This window comes from Mauremys mutica, chromosome 7 (genome assembly GCF_020497125.1).
Source record: "Mauremys mutica isolate MM-2020 ecotype Southern chromosome 7, ASM2049712v1, whole genome shotgun sequence".
Taxonomy (NCBI): domain Eukaryota; kingdom Metazoa; phylum Chordata; order Testudines; family Geoemydidae; genus Mauremys; species Mauremys mutica.
Window position 1 is genome coordinate 48,898,516 of NC_059078.1, and position 20,583 is coordinate 48,919,098.

General features: G+C 45.6%; 1 protein-coding gene across 4 annotated transcripts in view; it reads left to right on the forward strand.

Moving 5' to 3' along the window:
* CACNA2D2 (calcium voltage-gated channel auxiliary subunit alpha2delta 2) overlaps positions 1 to 20,583 on the forward strand; it is a 642,762-nt gene that overhangs the window by 18,390 nt on the left and 603,789 nt on the right. For all 4 annotated transcript variants that reach the window (XM_045024558.1, XM_045024559.1, XM_045024560.1 and 1 more), the window contains exon 2: positions 4,397 to 4,478. In XM_045024558.1, the coding sequence (XP_044880493.1) occupies positions 4,397 to 4,478 (82 nt within the window). The remainder of the gene's footprint in view (positions 1 to 4,396; positions 4,479 to 20,583) is intronic.

The window sequence follows — 20,583 nt, forward strand, 5'->3', positions numbered from 1 at the left end:
GGGGACTTGGGCCAAGGAAGGGGTGTTCCTTGATTCCACGGGAATTCTCATTCCCTTCCCAACGAATGCCCCCAGGAATGGTGGTGGTGGCGGCGGCAGCAGCTCAGACATATTAACGAAAGTCTTCCATGGAGGTATGGGACCTTGAGAAAGGGGACTGGCTTATGTAAAATGGGGAACTTGCCCTGGGCCCAAACCAGGTATGTCCAGAATAGGAGAGCAGTCAGAAAGGAGATCCACCTCTTTTCTGAAGGAATGTATGTGAGGTGCAAACTTCTCTAGCTCCCATATAGCACAGGTTGGAGTGCAGCACTGGATGCGTGTGCTAGTAAATATTTTTGCAGTGCTGCCTTTTTTTTTTTTTTTTTTTTTTTAAGTTTTATCTCTTCTCTCTCTCAACAAAAAATCAAATATGCAGATTATGAAATCAATTAACATTTTTAAAGCTTCCTTTGAGGAGACAATGACAAAGGATGTTGCTTTTTTTTTTAAAGATTTCTTTATATTCCTTGTTACAAATCGTACAGCAGGTTTATAAATGGTGCAGATTGGGGGCGGGGGGAGCCACCAAACACACAACATTTTTGTGTTTGAGTGCCAAGGGAACTTGAAATTACACATTGCATCCACACGTGGTCAAGGGTCTGCTTTTGGCAGGGACTGAGGTAAGCTGTGCAGGATAGTCATTAAACGGGGTGGAGAGTGGGACCATGAGGCAGCCTCACTATGGTATGCTGGTGCCTATCTAGTAACTTGCTCAGTGGTGACCCAAAACTCCTGTCTTTGGGATATCCTCCTCTCTCATATTAATTCACTGGAGAAGGATACTTCAGGCTGCTGCAGCTGGAATTATATTCAGGAAAAGGCTTTAGCACACAGGTCGCAAATGGGGCCTTGTGACTGGTAATGCATCTGTGTCAATAGTATCCCAGTAAGTGCAGCGGCCTTGCTGTTTGCTTTATATTTTATTTATAAATGCCATTTCACAAGAGCGGTAAGACACTCCGGACTAAGCATTTCGAGGAATTATTGCTCCTCGAGCCCCGTAACGCCACCTGAGGCGTGCAATAATGGCCTAGAGATGCAATGACTGTCATGTCTTATTGCTTACAGCTTCCATACCAGAGTTCCTTCAAAGTAAAATCTCCATGTGCATAATGGCATATCAGTTTCTTTGCCCTTTTCATCCTTGCGCTAATCCCTTTCTGTAAAATTTCAAGAGGAACAATCACAGAAGCAGGAGGTCAACTGAGGTAGAATAGTAATATATTTTTTTAATGGTACCTTCCTACCCAGAACATGGCAAGTGGTGGGTGAAGAGGTGATGCCAAATTCTAGGATGTGCCTGGCCTTGAACATTCCTGGTCACCAGAATCACTGGCCCCAAATGTTATAGTGATGGCTGCATTTAGAAATCCATAGATATAAACCAGGTCTATACTACAAACTTTTGCTGGTGTAGTAATGTCAGGCAATTATTTTTCTTTGACCATTCAATACTGACAGAAGCCCTAGTATAGTCAGTTATACCAGCAAAATTACTTTTTTGCTAGTATAGCCTGTTTTGTTCAGAGAACTGACGTAAGCACTCTTTTTTTTTTTGCCCATGTAAGCTGCATACACACTAGGCGAGTTTGTTGGTATAACTATACTGGCAAACCTTCTGTAGTGTAAGCCAGTGGTTCTCAACCTTTCCAAACTAATGTACCCCTTTCAGGAGTCTGATTTGTCTTGCATACCCCATGTTTCACTTCACTTAAACTACTTGCTTACAAAATCAGAACAAAAATATAAGTGTTACAGCACAGCATTACTGAAAAATTGCTTACTTTCTAATTTTTACCATATAATTATAAAAAAAAATCATGACCTCCTAGGTTAAGAAACACTGATATAGTATTTAGAGCAGTATAAACAAGTCATTGTCTGTCTGTATGAAATTTTAGTTTTTACTGCCTTAGCTAGTGCTTTTCATTTAGCCTGTTGAAAAACTAAGCAAACATCTAGATGAGTTGCTGTACCTCCTGGGGGTACACGTACCACTGGTGCAGGCTAGGCCAGAGATACTTGGATATGGAGATGATGGTCGTGGCTCCAGAGTTAAGGCTCAGTTGAATTTTACACTTGAATCAAAATTCCAACCTTTTTTCTTATGCATGGAAACATACCTTATCTCCTCCCCAAAATGACAGCACTTATTGTTTGGGCACAGAATGAATTTTCTGTGGATTTAAGTAACTCAGTTAATTCATTTGAGTTAAAATTAATTTAAAAATTAAGAAAATGAGCACCCCATGTCAGTTTGGTGTATATGTCTTGAATGATCTTAACAGAATAATGTAGATGCCTCAAATTTCCCATATAGTTAGAACTGTCTGAAATCTTGTGCCTTGATGGCACGTGAAGATGTTTTTTCTTTTTTTGTTAAGGATTAATGGATATTGGACTAGATGGGCTATAGGTTTCATCTGATATGGCAAGTCCAGTGTTCCTAGAGAGATGGGATGGACAGATGCTGTAGGTAGCTAGAATTCAGTGAAAGATGCCAGCTGTGTAAACTCCTCAGCGGGCTTCTAGAACTTGACCCTCCACCTTTTAAAACAGCTGTCCGTGTGGCTTTGCTCTCTGCTTCTCAGAGAAAATGTGTCTGCTGCTTTCTTGCCCATATGCTCCCCTGCCTGCCTTCCCCTCCTCTACCAAACTCCTGAGGGCAAAAATCAGAGCATCACCTGCTTTAGAACATTAGACCAGTTTAATCAGAGAGATGAGGTTTTCAGCATGATTAATTCTGTAAGCTTGGATTGTGCAGCTATACTAGCCTTCTGTTGGCGGCCTCCTGTGTAACGTTAACAATTGGCAAGAGCTCCACCTGCGTGAATAACATGGGTATCTGCCGTCCAGATTCCTGTCCTCCTTAGGTGCCTCCACTCCAGGTGTTTACAAGTGGTGCTTCTGCTCTAAAAGAGAAGCTGTGTGCATGTGGGGGGAGAGGGGTGTTTCTCTGGAATTTGTGCCTAAGGGAAATACATATTGGCCCCAGGCTGACAATCATTAGACTGTAAAATACAGTACTACAATCCTCTCATAAGTTGGGTTTCCCCATCTCCTGTCCTTGCAGAGAGGCTAGTTTGGTTCAGTGGCAGGTGTGTGTGTATATGTGTGTATATGTATATGTGTGTGTATGTGTATGTATGTATGTATATATCCCCCCGATCTGGGGGAATTGTCCTGGATTTAATATGGTCCAAGGCCGATAGCTCTATCGCTTTCTGCCCTCTCCACTGCATGATCCTACTTGCTGTGAGGCTGGCTTCCTACTTTCCATTACTGGCCTCAGTTTCGTCTACTCCTCTTTGGCTCCTTTTTCTGATGCAGCACTTAGAGATAAAAGGTGCCATGGGAATAGCACTGAAAATAATAATAATTGGGATGTAGACAAGCCAGCAGCACTTTTCCAGGCCGGGTGGGAGATTTGACATTTGCATGGCCAGGAATTAAAGAAGTCAGGGAAGCTCATTAAAAGCAGAGGAGGATTAAAAGCTGTGAATTTGAGGAGTTTTGTTGTTGTTACAACTAAAAATACATTTGGGGGTGGGGTGTGGGGGGGTATAGAGTGTGCTGTGGACAAATGCAGGCTTGCCAGCAATGGGAACTCTTGCCATAAAGTGATCGGTACATAGGAGTGACATGGTGTAGTCCATGCTGCAGCTTCCCATCCCATTCTGGTCAAGTAACCCAAGAGGCAGCTTTGCCAATAACTTCTTCTCAGACCTGGCAGCACCACCTCTTATGGGAGTGAGAAATATTGGGGCTGCTTATTAGCTGAGCCTTGGGATTCTCCTGATCCAATATTAGGATCCCAAGTGTGTCAAATGCTGTCTTGTGGCCTTGCAATCATATAAATTAACATCGGAAAAGCCCTTTATAGCCTAGAGCCCATTCCCTAGCTGGGGCAGGGCATAGTCCCCTGCCAGAAGACAGGGCTGATCCTGAACTGGTTCTGTGGGTGCTCGTGGCCAAACAGGCCTGCAGGAGCAACAAGCTGCTCTCCATAGCAAAAGCCAAGCACTGAACCACTCAGGCCTTGAATAGTCCCTTTGGGGTTGCAAGATTATCTGTCTCTCCTGCTTAGTAAAAGGACGAAAAGAGGCACGTTGCAATTTCTGCTTTGCCTGCCCACCCCTTCCCCTTTCCTTTGTGTGTAAACTTAAGTCCTGAAGCCCCAGCCATGACTCTAAGGACAGACGTTCTTGGTGTTCTGCCCACATCTGGCAGTGCAGAAACAGCGTGCAGTAAACTTGGCTGTGGGCACTGATTTCCTTCCTCCGCCTTCGATTATCCTGCTGATCTAAGTGTTAGGGCTCTGACTCCGTGCGTCTCTCTCCCCGTCTTGCAGGATGCAGTACTGGACCAGAAGGCTGGAGCAGGAGATCGATGGAGTGATGAGGCTATTCGGTGGTGTCCAGCAGCTCAGAGGGGTAAGCTGTCTCTTTTGCCCTCTGTTTCCTTCCTTGTGGCACTGAGCAGCTCTCCTATTCTAGAGAAGTTGCCTACGTGAACACTTGTCATAAGTCACCGTCTCTCTGTGTGCAGGGTTGTGGCTGCCTGTGCCTCTGGTTGCTAGTCAATTTGATGCATTTATCAAGTGTGCATGTGTGTTTTGTAGCCATCTACCTGGGTTTCTGTATGGCTGCACACGACTGTTTTCTCACACTTCGTTGTGTTCTTTCCCTGTACTGCACAGCATACACACACTAGATCCAGCTGCTTGTGCTGCCAAGGTGAGGCAGTGCTCATATTCGCCTTGTAAATTTAAACTCTCACTCTTAAAACAGGCTGCATTCAGAGAATAATCTGAGTGGCTGGTTTGCACCTAAATACCATAATGAAACGTGGTGGTTTTTAGTTGGCGAATAACAATCTGCTTCCCCGTGTACAGGTGTTCACAAATAAAACACCATCGCAGAGGCCCCTGTTTCCTCACCCTTCTGTTCCTCATTGCCCAGCTAAGCGGTGAAGCCAGGGACTGAATGGTCTGTGGCAGCAGAACTCCCTCCTCATTCCTGGAAGTGATTCCTCCAAGTCTGAGTTGGGGTAGTGAAAGGGAAGCCTGCCCTATTTCTGCCCGTGGTGTGTGTGGTGTGTGGGAGAGAGAGAGAGAGAAAAAAAAAAAAACACAAACGTCAGCCTCCAGGGCCTCCTTTCCCCAACACTTCCATCCTCACCTTATTAGTTATTTAAATGGAATAATCTGAAATAAATATTGAAACACTAGAGGTGTGAGGATCCTAAAGACATCAGGCTCTTGCAGCATGCTAGATATATTGCTCCACCACTACAAAGCAATATATAGTATATTTCTGTGTCTGATTCTTTCATTTACACTGGTTTAAAACAGGTGCAACTCCTTTGTTTTGACAGCAGTTACTCTAGTTTCCTACCATTGACTTTGTGGCCTTGTCTAAATGCAGAAGTTGCACTGATTTAACTTGTTTTTTAAAAGGATTGAGTTAAACAGGTGCAAAACCCCATGTAGACGTTCTTCATGTGGTTTATTTTAGGCTAGCTTAAGTCACTACTATTTGACTTAGGCTAAATGGATATAGGCCAGGTTTATATTCATTTAAGAGCAACCACATCACCTTTTGACTCAGTTTAAGTAAATAAGTTTTAAAATCATGCTGTTAGTTAAATTGGGGCAACTTTGCATATAGACAAGCTCTCGAATCAGAACTGGGCTCTTGGTGTTGAGCTACCAGCACATCCTGTATAGCGTTAGACATCTATATGGTTGGTTTTGTGTTTGTGTGTGTGTGTGTGTACATAATGGACAACATGCTCTTCAGAAGAGCACCTGGGAAGGACTACTACTTAGTTCCACATCTGCGACTGCGCATTCGTATAATGTTGTTCTCCTTTTGCATTTTGCTCCCATGCACGTTAAATAGGTGCATCGGAATCCAAAATGAAATAGTGTTCTGTCTAATACCAACATTAAGTTGCACTCTACTTTATCAGCCCTTGTTTCCCATTGGCCAGTCAGTAAATTGCAGGTAAGGGTGATCACTTCCTTCTGTTTAATTATTCTTGTGGCATAGGGTTCCCCAAGCTGTAATTGAATACCACAGGATCAGTTGAAATCAGACAGGATTAACGTGAAGCAGAAAGAGAATTTTTGTACACTGTTCTTATATGTGGTGACTGTACAAGCAAGTGGTGGGCTACTGACAACTTTTAACATCACCCTACTGAATGTCTTGTTGTAATCGTAAAAGAATAGCCAAGGTTATCTATGGATCAACAAATGGGGGACCTGGTATGGTGCTTAAGGGTTGATTTCATAAGCAGAATTTAAAACGAATGACACCTACTTTAGAGGGCAGATCCCCAGCTGGTGCACATTGGCAGAGCTTCATTGACTTTAAACCTAGCTGCCTTTCATCCCAAAGAGCTTTACAAACTGTACACACATACAGCACTGTTGCCCACCAGTCCGTCTGGGATGCAGTGTGGCAGCTGTTTAACAGCACAGAGCAGTTTAGGACAGGAAGTGAAAAGGGAGTACTGTAACCTGTTGGGGATATTTAGGGAGCAGGAGCACATAATTGTTTAAAGTTAGGGACTGACTAATGCTCCCTCTCTTCAAAAAGTGCCATCTGGACAGGGCCTTGGGTTTGTGTCTCATCTGAAAGACACCACCTCCAGCAAAACACCACTCTAAACATCACAAAGGCACTTTGGTTTGGGACTGACTCAGACAACAAGAGCACCAGCTGAATCACCATGAGCGGAGGGGAGAATGGACTACAACTTTGTGAGAAGCTATGGGAACTGAAGCTTGCATCTAAATGGAAATGTCTTATTGGGGCTTGTAAAAAAGGATGATTATGAGGCAGATGTAATTCCTTGTGAGACAGGTAGGGGAAAGAACGATGGAATGAGTGCTGCTTTCAGTATTAGAGACTGGTTGTCCTGGTCTGCACCCTCACTTGAAACTGGGGGGTTTCAAGTTGAGGACCAGCATGTATCCCCCCACCCTAAAATCCTAGGGTAGGTCTCCTTGTCGCTGCCACCAGTCAGGTTAAAGTGTCTGACACACTGCCTGTCCCCCAAGCTTCCCCTGGGGAACCCAGATTCAAACCCCTTGAATCTCACCAGAGAGAGAGAGAAACAGCCAGTTCCCCTCCTCCCCCTCTTCCTTCTCTCCAGCCTGCTCTGGAGAGATATACACCGAGTCAAATCCTTGACTCAACACAAAGAGGGACTCACTTCCCCCCTCCCCTTCCCTAGTCCTGGAAAGAGATACCTGATTCAAACTGCTTGAATCAAACCCAGGAGGACTGTCTCTTCCCCCCTCCCCTTCCCCTGAATTTCCACAAGAGAAGGAATTAACCAAGTCCAAAGAAAAGAAAAGAATTTATTAAGAGAACAAAAAGAAAATACAGAATCTCTATGAGCCCAAGCTGGACACTCATAGGGGATAACCTTATCAATCTCTGGAGAGAACCCCCCCTCCCCCTTTTCTCAGTAAAAGCAATATCAGCAAACAGGAATAAAGCATTTCCTTTAGCAAACACACAATTGCAAATATAGAAATCAAATCATAAGACTAATTCGCCTTTCTAATTAATACTCACTATTAATTAGTAGAAACTACTCCAGGAGAACTTGGAGACATGACTGGTCTCTTTTAGATCCAAAAAGAGAACCCACAAAGAACACAGACAAAGGCTTCCCTCCACAGAGATTTGAAATTATCTCGTCTCTGATTGGTCCTTTGGTCAGGTGTTTCACCAGGTCTGTGTTAACCCTTTACAGGTAGAACTTAACCCTTAACTAACTACTTATGACACTGGTCATGCTGTCTTCTGAGTGCGGGAAATCTGGAAACCAAAAGCAGAAAGAGAGAAAATGTGAGGTTGGAGGTATTGGGGCTATTTCCAAGTCAGGACCCAGCTTTGGCTCTGATTTGTTGTAGCTGTACAAGGGGCTGAACCAAACAGGTGTTTGTCTAACCTGCTTTTAAAAACCTCCAATGACCGAGGTTCCACAACCTCCCTGAGCAATTTATTCCAGCGCTTAACTACCCTGACAGGAAATTTTTTTTCCTAATGTCCAGCCTAACCCTCCCTTGCTACAGTTTAAGCCCATTGCTGCTTATCCTATCCTGAACAATTTTTCTCCCTCTTCCTTGTAATACCCTTTTATGTATTGAAAACTGTTATGTCCCCTCTTAGTCTTCTCTTCTCCAGACTAAACAAGCCCAGTTTTTTCAATCTATCCTCATAAGTCATGTTTTCTGGACCTTTCATTATTTTTGTTGTTCTCCTCTGGACTTTCTCAAATTTGTCAACATATTCCTAAAATGTTGTGCCCAGAACTGGACACAATATTCCAGTAGAGGCTGTATCAGCGTGGAGTAGAGCGGAAGAATTACTACTTGTCTTGCTTACAACATTCCTGCTAATACATGCCAGAATGATGTTCACATTTTTTCCCAACAGTGTTACTCTGACTCATATTTAGCATGACCCCCAGATCCCATTCCGCAGTACTCCTTCCTAGGCAGTTATTTCCCATTTTGTATGTGTGCAGCTGATTTTTCCTTCCTAAGTGGAGTCCTTTGCATTTTGTCCTAATTGAATTTCATCCTATTTTCTTAAGACCATTTCTCCAGTTTATCTAGTTCATGTTGAATTTTAGTTCTATCTTCCAAAGCACTTGCATCCCCTCCCAGCTTGGTATCGTCTGCAGACTTTATAAGTGTATTCCCTCTATACCATTATCTAAATAATTGATGAAGATATTGAACAGAACCGGGCCCAGAACTGATCCCTGCGGGACCCCACTTGATATGCCCTTCCAGCTTGGCTGTGAACCACAGGTAACTACTCTCTGGGAATGGTTTCTCAACCAGTTATGCACCCACCTTATAGTAGCTCCATCTCGGTTGTATTTCCCTAGTTTGTTTGAGTCTGTCATGCAAGACAGTATCAAAAGCCTTACTAAAGTCAGGATATACCACATCTACTGCTTCTCCTCCATCCACAAGGCTTGTTACCCTGTCACAGAAAGTGATTAGGTTTATTTGACACAATTTATTCTTGACAAATCTATGCTGACTGTTACTTATCACCTTATCTGCTAGGTGTTTGCAGATTATTTGCTCCATTATCTTTCTGCATCTCTTTCCTCAATACACACATCTTTCCAGGTTCGGCAAGTGCCATGGTATGGGTAGGTTTAGGGACTGTAGCATGTACCTGATGTGTATGCATTTTAAGCAAATTTATACCTGTATACAACTAGTGCACATGCTGGTTGTTCCCCTCTCCCCCAGACTTTGTGTGTTGCTTTTCATGGCAGGGGATCAGGAACTAACAGTGAGTGTGCTTGCGGGTTCTAGCTCTGTGTGTGTATGTCCTAGCTCTGTCTGCATTTCCCAAGTTAGATTGCAGATTCATGGAGCCAGGGACTCTCTTTGTAAATTTATGTGCAGCACCTAGCACAGCAGGAGCCCTGATTTGGGACCTGAAATATTATGTGGATCTAAATTTGGTGATTCATGCCCCTAGCTCCTCATGGGGTATTGGAGAAAACTGCTGTTCAAGCAGAAGCTGCAGTCCAGATCTGTGAACCCCTGCCAGTGTACATTCTGGGTCCCGCCGTCATCTCTCACAGGGTTATGGAGAGAGCAAGTACTGGGGAAGGTTCTGCTCCAGAAATGGATCTTCAATCCAGGCCTGACTATACCCAGTAAATAACAATAATAGAAATTCCCTCCTCAGCTTTGTCAGGGTTATTTATTTATGTTTTTTGGTTGCTGTGAAAGGATGTGGGACTGAAACCTCATAACTGTTTTGGCCTATGAGGCATGAAATTTGTCAGAAAGCTGATCTCTGGGAACATAATGGTGCTGAATATTTTATTCTGCCCACCTGAATTTTTTTTTTTTAAAAAAATCATAACTCTTAAGTCATTTCCTGGAGTCGGCATACTAAATGTCAGATGCCCTGTTTCCTCCTCTCCTGAAGCCTGAAGATAAAGTCATCTTGCGCGCCTCTTTGATGGATGTTTTTTGAGTTTGCACCACTTCAGATGCATCTTTGTTTTTGTACATTGTTTTTTCTTTGCAGTCATAAAAGAGTGATAGAGGCCTCGGTTGAAGTGGGGTGGCATGCCAAAGTGCTGGCTTTTCATCTCCGAGATATAGGTTCAGCATTCCCCTAAGGGCCTGATCCTGCATGGGACTATATGTGCTTAAGTATTTTCAGGGTTGGAGCTGCAGATGTGGCCTCATCTGCTTAATCCAGTGGCCAGAGATACCAATGATTAAACCCTTATTGACTTTAGTGGTGCAGGATCAGGCTCTGTATTGGTTTGTCCCAGATGTGACTTCAGAGACAAAACCCTGATTCTCAAGGGTTTGGCTTGGTTTGTTCCCTCCCATCCAAAACCATGGTCTTGGTCACCTGAACCAGCTCCTCTATGAATCCTTGCAAATTTGACTCTGTCCAGTGTAGTGGAGTGTGGGGTTTTCAAGTATTCATTCGATATAATTAACCAGTTTAAAATACACATTTCTCTGTTAAAATAAGGTATATTTTATTCCCAAACATAACTCCCGGTCTTCTTTTGTGTTTGCTCTGTTAGTAACTTTAGAATATTTCCCCCTGGTCACAGCAGTCCTCTCAGCATTTTGCAGGACAGGTAATGTAATACTGACATTGTGTGCTGCCATGTCCCTAAAATTCTAACTCTCTCTTCCCATGTTTTAGTGTGGTCATAAACTACCAGGTTTAGTCAGAAAGTGACAGTGCATTAGCGATTTCCTGTTGTAGTCTGTCTTCACATCACAAAAATCACCACAGAGTTTGGTGCTATGCTCAAGAGACCCAGGACTAGAATAGCAGCGGGTGCTGCAGGCAGGATTGAGGTACATTGGCAGAGGTGTGTGTGTGTGTGTGTGTGTTAGGGAGCGCAGGACTGGAGTAGCAGTGGGGCTGTGGGTTGGGATTGAAGGGCATTGATGGAACTGTGTAGGGGGTGGGCCTGAAGGTTAGTGGCATTGGCAGAGCTGTGGGAGAGGACTAGAATCAGAGGGGCTGTGGCTCAGGATTGAGGGGCTGTCTGCTGGTAGTCAGGATTGATTGAGGTACCTCAGCAGGTCTCTGTTTGTCACTATGGTACAGTACATAGAGCTTGCTTGCAGCATGCTTGACTCATGTAGTGCTATTAGTACCCTGGGTTCACAATAAGAAATTCATAAATTTTAAATATAAAAGGCAGAGGAACTCGTATCACAGACTTGAGGCAGGCACAGTGCCCACAGGTGCTGTGTAAACTCCCTCTTGCCAATGCAGCTCTGTCCTGACCTGTGGTGCTCTCCTGCAATTCCTGTCATGAGACGTCTCACAAATCTGGCAACGCACCTCAATATTGGCCTGCATTACAGTCTTGCATTTGCGCTGCCTGACCTTTTGTGAGCAGCTGCAAATTGTGCAGTGTTCTTTATTTTTTGTGAAACCGATGAGACTGCCAGGTTCTTCTCAATTGTTAACTAAACTGTATGTGACCCCAGGTCTCCAAATATGAAAGGCTGATGCCTCAAACCAGTGTCATCTGCCCCCCTTACCTCTCCCCAGCACCTTCACTCTCCAGAGTAACGGCCTTGATCCTCTGCTTCAGTCCTCACAGCCGGGTGAAGAAAAACCCAGCTGTAGAGTTGCGACTGTTGGGATCCCTTAGCTTGCCTGCCGCCATGGGGCATGCCACAGGGACAGGCACAAAGGCTGACCCTGGGGACATTGTGCTCCGAAGGTCTTCATGTCGGTATTACTCTGAAAGGTGGGGGTTAGCAGTGAGGCACTGTGGGACAGGCAGAGTAGAGCAGGTGCAGGGTCCCTCCCTGCCTCTCGCCTCTGCAATCGGCTGAACCAAGCTGACAGTCCCCGCTCGAATCCAGCAGGCTGCCTCTGCCACCCTCTCCAGAGAAGTAGGTCGTGGTGACTGGCTCAGCCCTGCGTCCTTTTCATCCAGCACCAGCTTGCTGCCTGCAGATCATGCTGCCCCTTTTGTCTCCTAATGGTAATGAGGAAACACCCAGTCCATAAAGGTCCAGATGGCCCGAAAAGCTGAGCCGTCAGCTGGGTGTGAGGAGCAGCTTGTTGGCAGAGCTCGGCAGCCGCCTGCCCTCCAGCCCATCGATGCTTGATCCTCCTCTACAGGTGTCACTGCAATGTTGGGGAAAGCACAGAGATTGAACAGGGTGCATGGGGGAGGGCGTGAGTTTAAAGCCATGCCGATCCCACGGAGGGCTTCCTCTATTTACGGGCAATCCCATGGTGGCAGGTGTGCCATTCTGGATGTAGCATTCCTCCCTCGAAGGCTCTGCTGAGCACCTTGGAGCAGATAGATGGCTCCAGTCTTTCCTAAACTGACATCTAATTTTTCTTCAGTGGCTTTTTTTGTTTGACTGCATCAGGACTTTCACTTCTTGCTGTGCTCTGCTTTCCCAACTCTTTAACTTTACCTGACAGTCTGGCACCCCTGCTTGCCTGGAAGTTCTCTTATTTGTTGCTGTTGGGGGGTTGTAGAAGTGAGGGACTTGAGCACTGGCTGGGGAGGGCCAGTGTGGCCAGATATTGTGCAAGCTTTGCCAGCACCACCTGCTGTTTGAATTCCACGTGTCCATACACCTCTGCTTGTGCACATTGGTCCTGGCCTTTTCGTGAGCTGAGACCTACCTTCCCATCAAATTGTCGGAGTTGGCTGTGCGCCAGTGAGGATTCAGTGTATTTTAAAGTCTTTGTTCTGAGCAAAGATTTGGATTTGGGTCTGCAGAGCTGAAGGGTGAGTGCATGAACCCACTGTAGCTCCTGCCTTTGTCCTTCTCATGTGTCTCTGCAACCTGCTGCTTTTCACCCTTCTGTGTTGTTGCAGCCCCTATACAAATGTTGTTAAAGTACCAAAGGATTTTTTTTTTAATGACATCAGCGGGTGAGAAGCACATTTGTGAGGGTAGCTGCCAGTGTGTTTCTGTTCAGTCTTCTAATGATAACGATACAGGTAACTGTGAGAATTGCATGTACTGCATGACGCTTTCTGTAGCCGGGTATTGTTACCTGTTTGTGAGCCTGAATGCTGATCTGTCTGGGGCAGGGGGCTGTGGAACGGATCCGTCTTCTGCCTTGGGGATGATGGAGCATTGCTTTGCTTGCCTTAATTTCCTTTGAGTGAGGAGGACTCTCACTGGGAATTCAGGGGGTAGTGGTAGGGATTTGGACAGTGTCCAGAGTGTTAGTAAAAATGAACTGGTATTACAGTAACAGAGATCAGGGCTCCATTGTGCTAGGAGCAGTATAGACACTTACTGAGAGACAGTCCCAGCCCCAGCGAGCTTGCAGTCTAAATACACAAGACGACAGTGGGTGGAAGGGGAAACCGAGAAATGCACATGGGGGGACATGACTTGGCCAAGCTCTTATATCAGATGAGTGGCCACGCTGGGAAGAGAACCCAAGTGTCCTGACTCCCAGTCGAGTGCTCTAGCCGCTAGACCATGCTTTAAAACCATCCCCTGGTGATGGGGAAGGGGTTGGTCTTGCCCATCTTAAAAGCCAGAATCTATCCTGAGTGCGCTGAGGTGTGTTTAAGTATGGAGGGTTCCTAGGGACTAGATTGTGGCTAGAGCCCATAGAAGGAATGTTTGCTGGAGTCAAAATCCTGAGCAGTAGCTCTGCTGCCCATGTTGTGGGTGCATTGTGCTCAGTGTTGAGAAAGGAGGTGGGGTTCTGACTAATTTCCACCCCCTTCCTTCCCACTTTCAGACAGCTAGCTTCCCAGGAGGTGCTAGCCGGGAATAGGGACTATGCATCCTGGTGCGATGCTGGCCAGCCTATGCTGATACCCAGCCCCCTACATCTGTTCCCCACCTATAGGAAGCAAGGTTCATGTGCTGTCTATTTAAGCTGGTACTCACCGTTCTTTTTTCCCCCATGCACGCACACACTGCTTCCAAATGCCATTGCTCTGCCCTCTCCTGCTCCTCTTGTTTGGGGAGGTGAAGTGTGCGATGCCAGATAAACACATTCCAGTTCCAAACTGCTCAGGTTTATTTTAATCTGCCCAGGCCGTTCAACAGCTTCAGCAGTCTGCTCAACACTGAGTGCAAAGCTGACTATGTATTACTGAGTGGGAGTGTTTTTTAATGTTCCCCTCGCAGCAGCTTGGCGGGGGGGGGGGGGAGGAGGGTGCCTTCCTGTGCCACCCTTTAGCAGGGTCTTTGCAAGTGGCTCCTTCTGGCAGCCCCCTCCTCTTCACCCTTCCTCTCCACTTAGAGTGTATTGCATCCATCCTAAGAGCTGTCAGGGAAACATATGCTCCAGCTTTTAATTCATTTGCATAATGAGGCTAATATGTATGAATAATTCATAGGGGATAGCTGCATGTGGATGTTCACTCCATGGCATTTGCACCCCTCGTTAAATCCCTTCCAGTGACTGGTGCAAACCCAGTGAGGAGGTTGGAAGGGATGAATCAATACAACAGACTGCAGCCCAGTTGACTTGGTGGATACAGGAGCTCTTCTCTGAGAGAGGGAGAAACACCCCTTTTAGCAGGCGGGAGCCCAGTGCATTACAACAAAGGGGCGAAGCAGCCTAGAAGTCTCACATGTTAGGCTAGAAACTTGTTTCTTTTAGTGGGAAGCTGTGAATTTAAAATGCTCTGCAATATTTCGAAGTGAAGGTGGGGAAGTGAAGGTGTGCCCTCTAGCTCTTCATATTATTATTTATTTATTTTTATTTATTTTTGTAGAGGCCTTGGTAAAACTTGATTTTGTTCCTGGGCTGATACATTTTCTCTAGTCATCTGCTCTTTGCCAAGGGGACTGATCATGGAAACATGAATATTTGTCCTCCCTGCCTTTAAAACAATAGTTTGGGAAAGATTCCCCAGTTTGCAGGCTCTGAACAGGGCAAAGAACATTCTGGTCTGTTTATTCCATGAGCTGAGTGAGTGGAAAGCTGAGAGTCCCTGGAAATGCTTAGTAATAGGAGGATCTGATTGATTGAACTATGGTGATTTATCTGACACTTTATGTCACTTGCAACAAATGAGATCACAAGCTGATTTCCTCAATTTAAAAAAAAAACAAAAACACTCTTGGCTTTCTTCTGTGGTTTTCCAGCCCAGGATCTCAATACACATTGCAAATATGAATGGATTTTAGCCACACATCCTCCCTGTGGATCTATTACACATGGGGAAACTGAGGCAGATTGAATTGGCAAAGGCCATGCAGTGGAGTTGTGACAAAACCTGGCATCTTCTCTGCTGGTGATGTGCTCTAGTCATTTGCCTGTGCTCCTGCTCATTGTGTTAAATTGCCTAAGGAGGTTAGACCCCATGTTTGAAAGAAGTCACTGTCCAGAAAAAGACATATTGTAACCAGAGCTGTGCGGAGGATGGAAGTTCCATTTTTTTGCAAAGGGTTTTATTAAGACTTTGAAATTTGGCTTTAATGCAAGTCAGAACAAAAACTGAACACTTTGAAATTCTCTGAAGGAAAATTCCAGGAGGAAAAGAGCTGTTTTGGGTCAATCAAAATGTGTTGTTTGTTTTTGTATTGTACTTTTGTATATCTTATAATGCAAAATAGAAACTTTTTCAAAATAAATGTAATTTCAAAATGAAAGCTCGAAATGTTTTGTTCCAGAAATGTCAAATCGGTATGTTTCGCACTGGCGGAAGGTTTTTTTTTTTTCCTGGTTTTCTTCCCAGTTTCTTGACCCAGTTTCATGAAGAACTTTTGTTTTTGATAGAACTGGACATTCTGCTGGAATATGGTCTTGTCAAAATTCCCCCAACCAGCTGTTGTAACACAGAGGGAAGTGGGGAAATCCTGAACCAAAATGTGATACATTGCACAAAGCCCAAGTGCTAGAAAGATGAGTCAGTTTAGATATGTCTGTTTTCTACTTACTCCAGGCTTCAGCATTAAAACCATCCAGTGAAACTCCAACACAATTCATCAGTGAACGTATCTTACAGACTGACCTGCCTCCCAGGGCTTGGGCCAGGTTGTGCCTGTTAGGCTTTGGCATCAGTGTGGTTAGGTGTGGAGCTGATTTGCTTTAGGAGGCAGTGTACGTCCCAGAGCTCCAGCACACAGCTAGCACTCTCCTAAGGACATCCATGCCTGTGGGAAGGTGGTAGGGCTATGATGGAGGAAGAGATGTGCCACCCTGGGAAGAGGCCTTGAGGCTCAACCCAGAACCCTTCCTGTGGGAGGCTGCATCCAGGTGTGTGCAAGCCCAGTGCCACTGTCCCTTCTCTAGCTCCCTGGCAACGCAGCGCTGTTAGAGCCAAGTCCCCAAAGCCTACCCCTGGTTGCGGCCTCCCCCAGGCTGTATCATCTTTGAGTAACTTTTGGAGGGCCAGAAGGAGGGCAGCTTGCACCCACTTCTTTCTAAGTGCTGGCTGGCTGACTCCTTCCTCCAGCAGCCCCCCTTCCCTCACTTGCTCAGAACAGACCCCAGAGGCACTGGTAGGGTTTAGGAAAGTGCCACAGAGACTGCTGAACCCTCCTTCATGAAAGTGGGGGTGTTAGGAGGTGCTGACTGTGCATGGCTGTTTGGGCCATGATCCAGTGTGGAAACCTCTTCTAGGGGCTGTGTTTGCATATCTCAGACCTGAAGTGCAGTGGCAGGGTCTCTTCCTGTTCCTGACCTGGTATAGTAATAGCTCCCAAAGACCTTGTTTGTAACCCCCTCTGGTTGACAGAACTAGGCTTGAATACTGATGCATTTTCAGCTAATCGTCAAGCTGGCAATATCGTGGTCTGATGACACAGATTCCATTGACTTAACTGATTTACCCCCAGTATTGTCGATGAGGGGACAGGCCCAGTGTTCAGCAGATGCTGATGTTCGCACGCGCACATCTCTCGGATGCACAGCCCTGTTTTCTGAAGTTTCTAACAAATGTTGAATTTTTAGCCAGACGCCCAGTGGCAATGCATGTGAGATCCTCATGACGGTTGAACAAAACCATTATGATCTAGGGTGCTGGCACTGCACAGCTGTGGGAACAATGAGAGCATGGACAGCGTTCTGGTGCTGTTAATTACCTGGGTTCCGTGCTTGTACTGTGGAGACACCAAGAAACCACATGACCCTCCATTTTAATACTAGGTTAAACCATTAGGTTCAGGCAGCGGTTAAACCAAACCAAAACAAATCTCCTGAATGCAAAATGAATCAATAGGCTGCGATTGTTAAAGTTTGCCTCTTTAAAAACACACACATATTATTCTTTAATGGAAAGTTAATTGTCTTATTATTCTCTCCAGATGGTTCTTTTCCTTTACACTCAGCAGGGGAATTGATGTAGCTTGGGACACAATCTCCTGTGAGAGCTGATAACTGAAGATGCAGCTTTATCGCTGATCAGGAATCAAAACAAGGAGAATTTTTTTTTAAATGTCCAGCATGGCGTCAGACTTCCAAGATAAATTGAGGCTGGGGGAACTGCATTGCCTTTTCCACCCAGAAACGTTGGAGGGGGCGGTGGTTGCCTTTCTTGTCCCCACCTGGGTTGTCAAACCAAAACTTGGTCTCAGACGCCACCATGGGGAGAAATCTGCATCGCTGTCCTGTGATCTGAGACTGTTTGCACATTTCAACACGAGTATATGCTCCCAAGTACTCTAAAGAGGATGTCCCTCTTTATATAGCCCGTCTTGGCACATGTATGAAATAACAAGATGGCAGCATTAAAATGCAATGAGGAGTCTGGAATAGGTGGCTCCTCAAGGACATAATTGCTTTTTTTATTTGAGTGAGGCTTCAGCCCTGTAAATTGCAGCTGCAAACTTGCCTGTTAAGTGAGTATATTTATGGTTTCTCATTAAGGTGGAGCACCTCTGACTTCTGACCTGCATAATTTGCATGGGTTCCCTTGTTTCATAGCAGCTTTTGGCTTGCAATAATTTTGCCAGTTTTATAGAGTCCTCATTTCTTTTTAATCATTCAGAGTTTAAAAATTGAACCCGCAGCATCTGACATTGATTCAGGTTTTTTCCCTTTTTGATCTTGGCTGTGATCTGGTTATACCAGCGCGCCTTGTTCAAAGACTAAGGGGATGTCTGAAAAGGTTGTGAGTAGAGCTGGTGGGAAACTTTTAATCAAAACAGTTGATCAACAAAAATACTGTTTTTGTAAAAAATCTAAATGTTTAGAAAAACATGTCAATTTTGACTTAATTTTGTTTACATGGGTGCGGGAAGTAACAAAATGCTTTGTTTATGTTGACACATCCCCTTTTGGTATTCTTGGAGTGGAACATTTTGGTTTCTTGTTTCAAACTGATCTTTCAAAAAAATAAAAGAGAAATTTGTTGTTTTTAAAAGGTCTAAATAGGAACAAAATGTTTCAATTGACCCCAAATTATATCATCTTGTTCTGTGGGAAATTTTGAGATGTTTTTGTTTTTTCTTTCCATTTTGGAATGGAAAAAAATTCAAAATACAGTAACTCCTCACTTAACATCCTACTGCTTAACGTTGTTTCGAAGTTACGTCGCTGGGAACATACTCCTTTAAAGTTGTGCAATGCTCCCTTATAATGTCGTTCGTCTGACTGTACAAGGGAGCACTGCACAAGTTCCTCTTCTCCGCCTCCTCCTCCTCCCTTCCTCCCTCTCAGCACTTCCCCCGCCACCAAACAGCTGTTTGGTGGCGCTTAGGACTTTCTGGGAGGGAGGGAGTGGGGAAGCTACCCCCCCCCCCCACCCGGCAGGCAGGGCCACCCGGAACGCAGGGGCTTTAGGGCCCTGGGCTAAGGGGGCCCTGCTTTGGCCCTGCTTTGAAGGGGAAAGCATCGCTTCTCTCCAGCTGCTGGCTGCGCGGCTGCCCCTGCTCCTCCTGAGTCCTCTGTCCCGTGCTCGCAGGGCTGCATTCTGAAAGGGGCTTTACAGCTGCAGGCCAGGGCCCCGTTAGCCCAGGGCCCTGCAGCCCCTAAAGCCCTGAATTCTGGGTGGCCCTGCCTGCCAGGGGCGGGGCAGCTCCCAGAATCGCAGCTCCCAGAATCGCGGCCATGGGGGCGGTGCCGTGCTGCAGAGAGCCACCTGCACACCTCCTGCACCAAACAGGAGCTGCACCTCCTGCCTGCTCCAACCCTGAGCCTCCTCCCGCCAGGGCTGCCCGGGGTGGGGGGGCACGAGAATATAGCATTCTATAGTATTGCAACTTTTCTTTATGGAAGGGGCCCCCGAAATTGCTTTGCCCCAGGCCCCCTGAATCCTCTGGGCAGCCCTGTCTCCCGCACCCCCACCCTGAGAGCTCCCGCACCCTAACTCCCTCCCAGACCCTGCACCCCTAGCCCTGAGCCCCAGGGGTAAGCCAGGGGCACCTCCCCACCACAGTACAGTACTGTACAGTATATAATGCCTTTTGTCTGCCCCCCTCCCCAAAATTTCTTTGGAACCTCACCCCCCACATTTACATTAAATCTTATGGGAAAACTGGATGTTTAACATTGTTTCACTTAAAGTTGCATTTTTCAGGAACATAACTACAACGTTAAGTGAGGAGTTACTGTAGTGGAATGTCCATTTCCTGCCCAACTTCAGATGGAAATGTGATTTGGAACAGTACACTTGCTGAAAATGCAGTGCTCGGCCCTGCTTGTCCTGTGATTTGAAGGCAGGCAAACCAGCGAGCCATCGTTCCTTTCCTCTCAAATTCCTGATACTGGAAAAATCCTCCTCTTGTGTGGAGGCAAAGCTTCCTACAGAACAATAGCTGTCAGCATTTCATTGGGCAAGATGGGCAACTGTCACGGGTAGGGCCCCCTGAAGGAAGCAGTCTGGTTGAGTGGGCAAAGAACTGGACTGGGACTTGGGAGACCTGCGTTCTATTCCTGGGTCTACTGGTGACCGTGGGCAAGTCACGTTCCTGCTCTGTGCCTCAGTTTCCCCATCTGTAAAATAGTGATAATGATACTAAACTCCTGTGTAAAGCACTTGAGATCTATGGAATAGAAGAGCAGGGAATTGGTGGTGGTGATGTTAGAAAATTCCACTGCTGGGAGAAACTGCCTTCTACGGAGATGTATTACATTGTGGAGTGATCTCCCATGGGGAGCAGTAGAAGTTCCATCACTTGTTGTTTACAACTTGCCTGAGCAAAGCCCTGTAGAATATACATTAAGGAACAAGTCCATTGAAGTCAAAAGAGGCGCAAGTCCTCCAAGGGATTTAGGATCTGGGCTGGCTGGGCTCCTCTTTGTCCTGTCTCTTAACACCTTTTCTTAATTTTAACCCTTGACCTCTGTCTCGTGATTTTTGTTATTTGTTGGTTTGGGGTGGGGATAGTTTTTGCCTTTTAAGATTTAGATTGTAAGCATTTTGGGACAGGGATGGTCACTTATTATATGTTTGTACAACAGCCAGCACAAAGGGGACCAGCCTGCTCATGGCCTATGGGCACTTACAGTAATATAAATATTACATAGTAAGAGTACCAAAAAAAGTCTCTTTATCCAAACATGGTATAAATGTTCGAGGGAACAATGGTGGGAG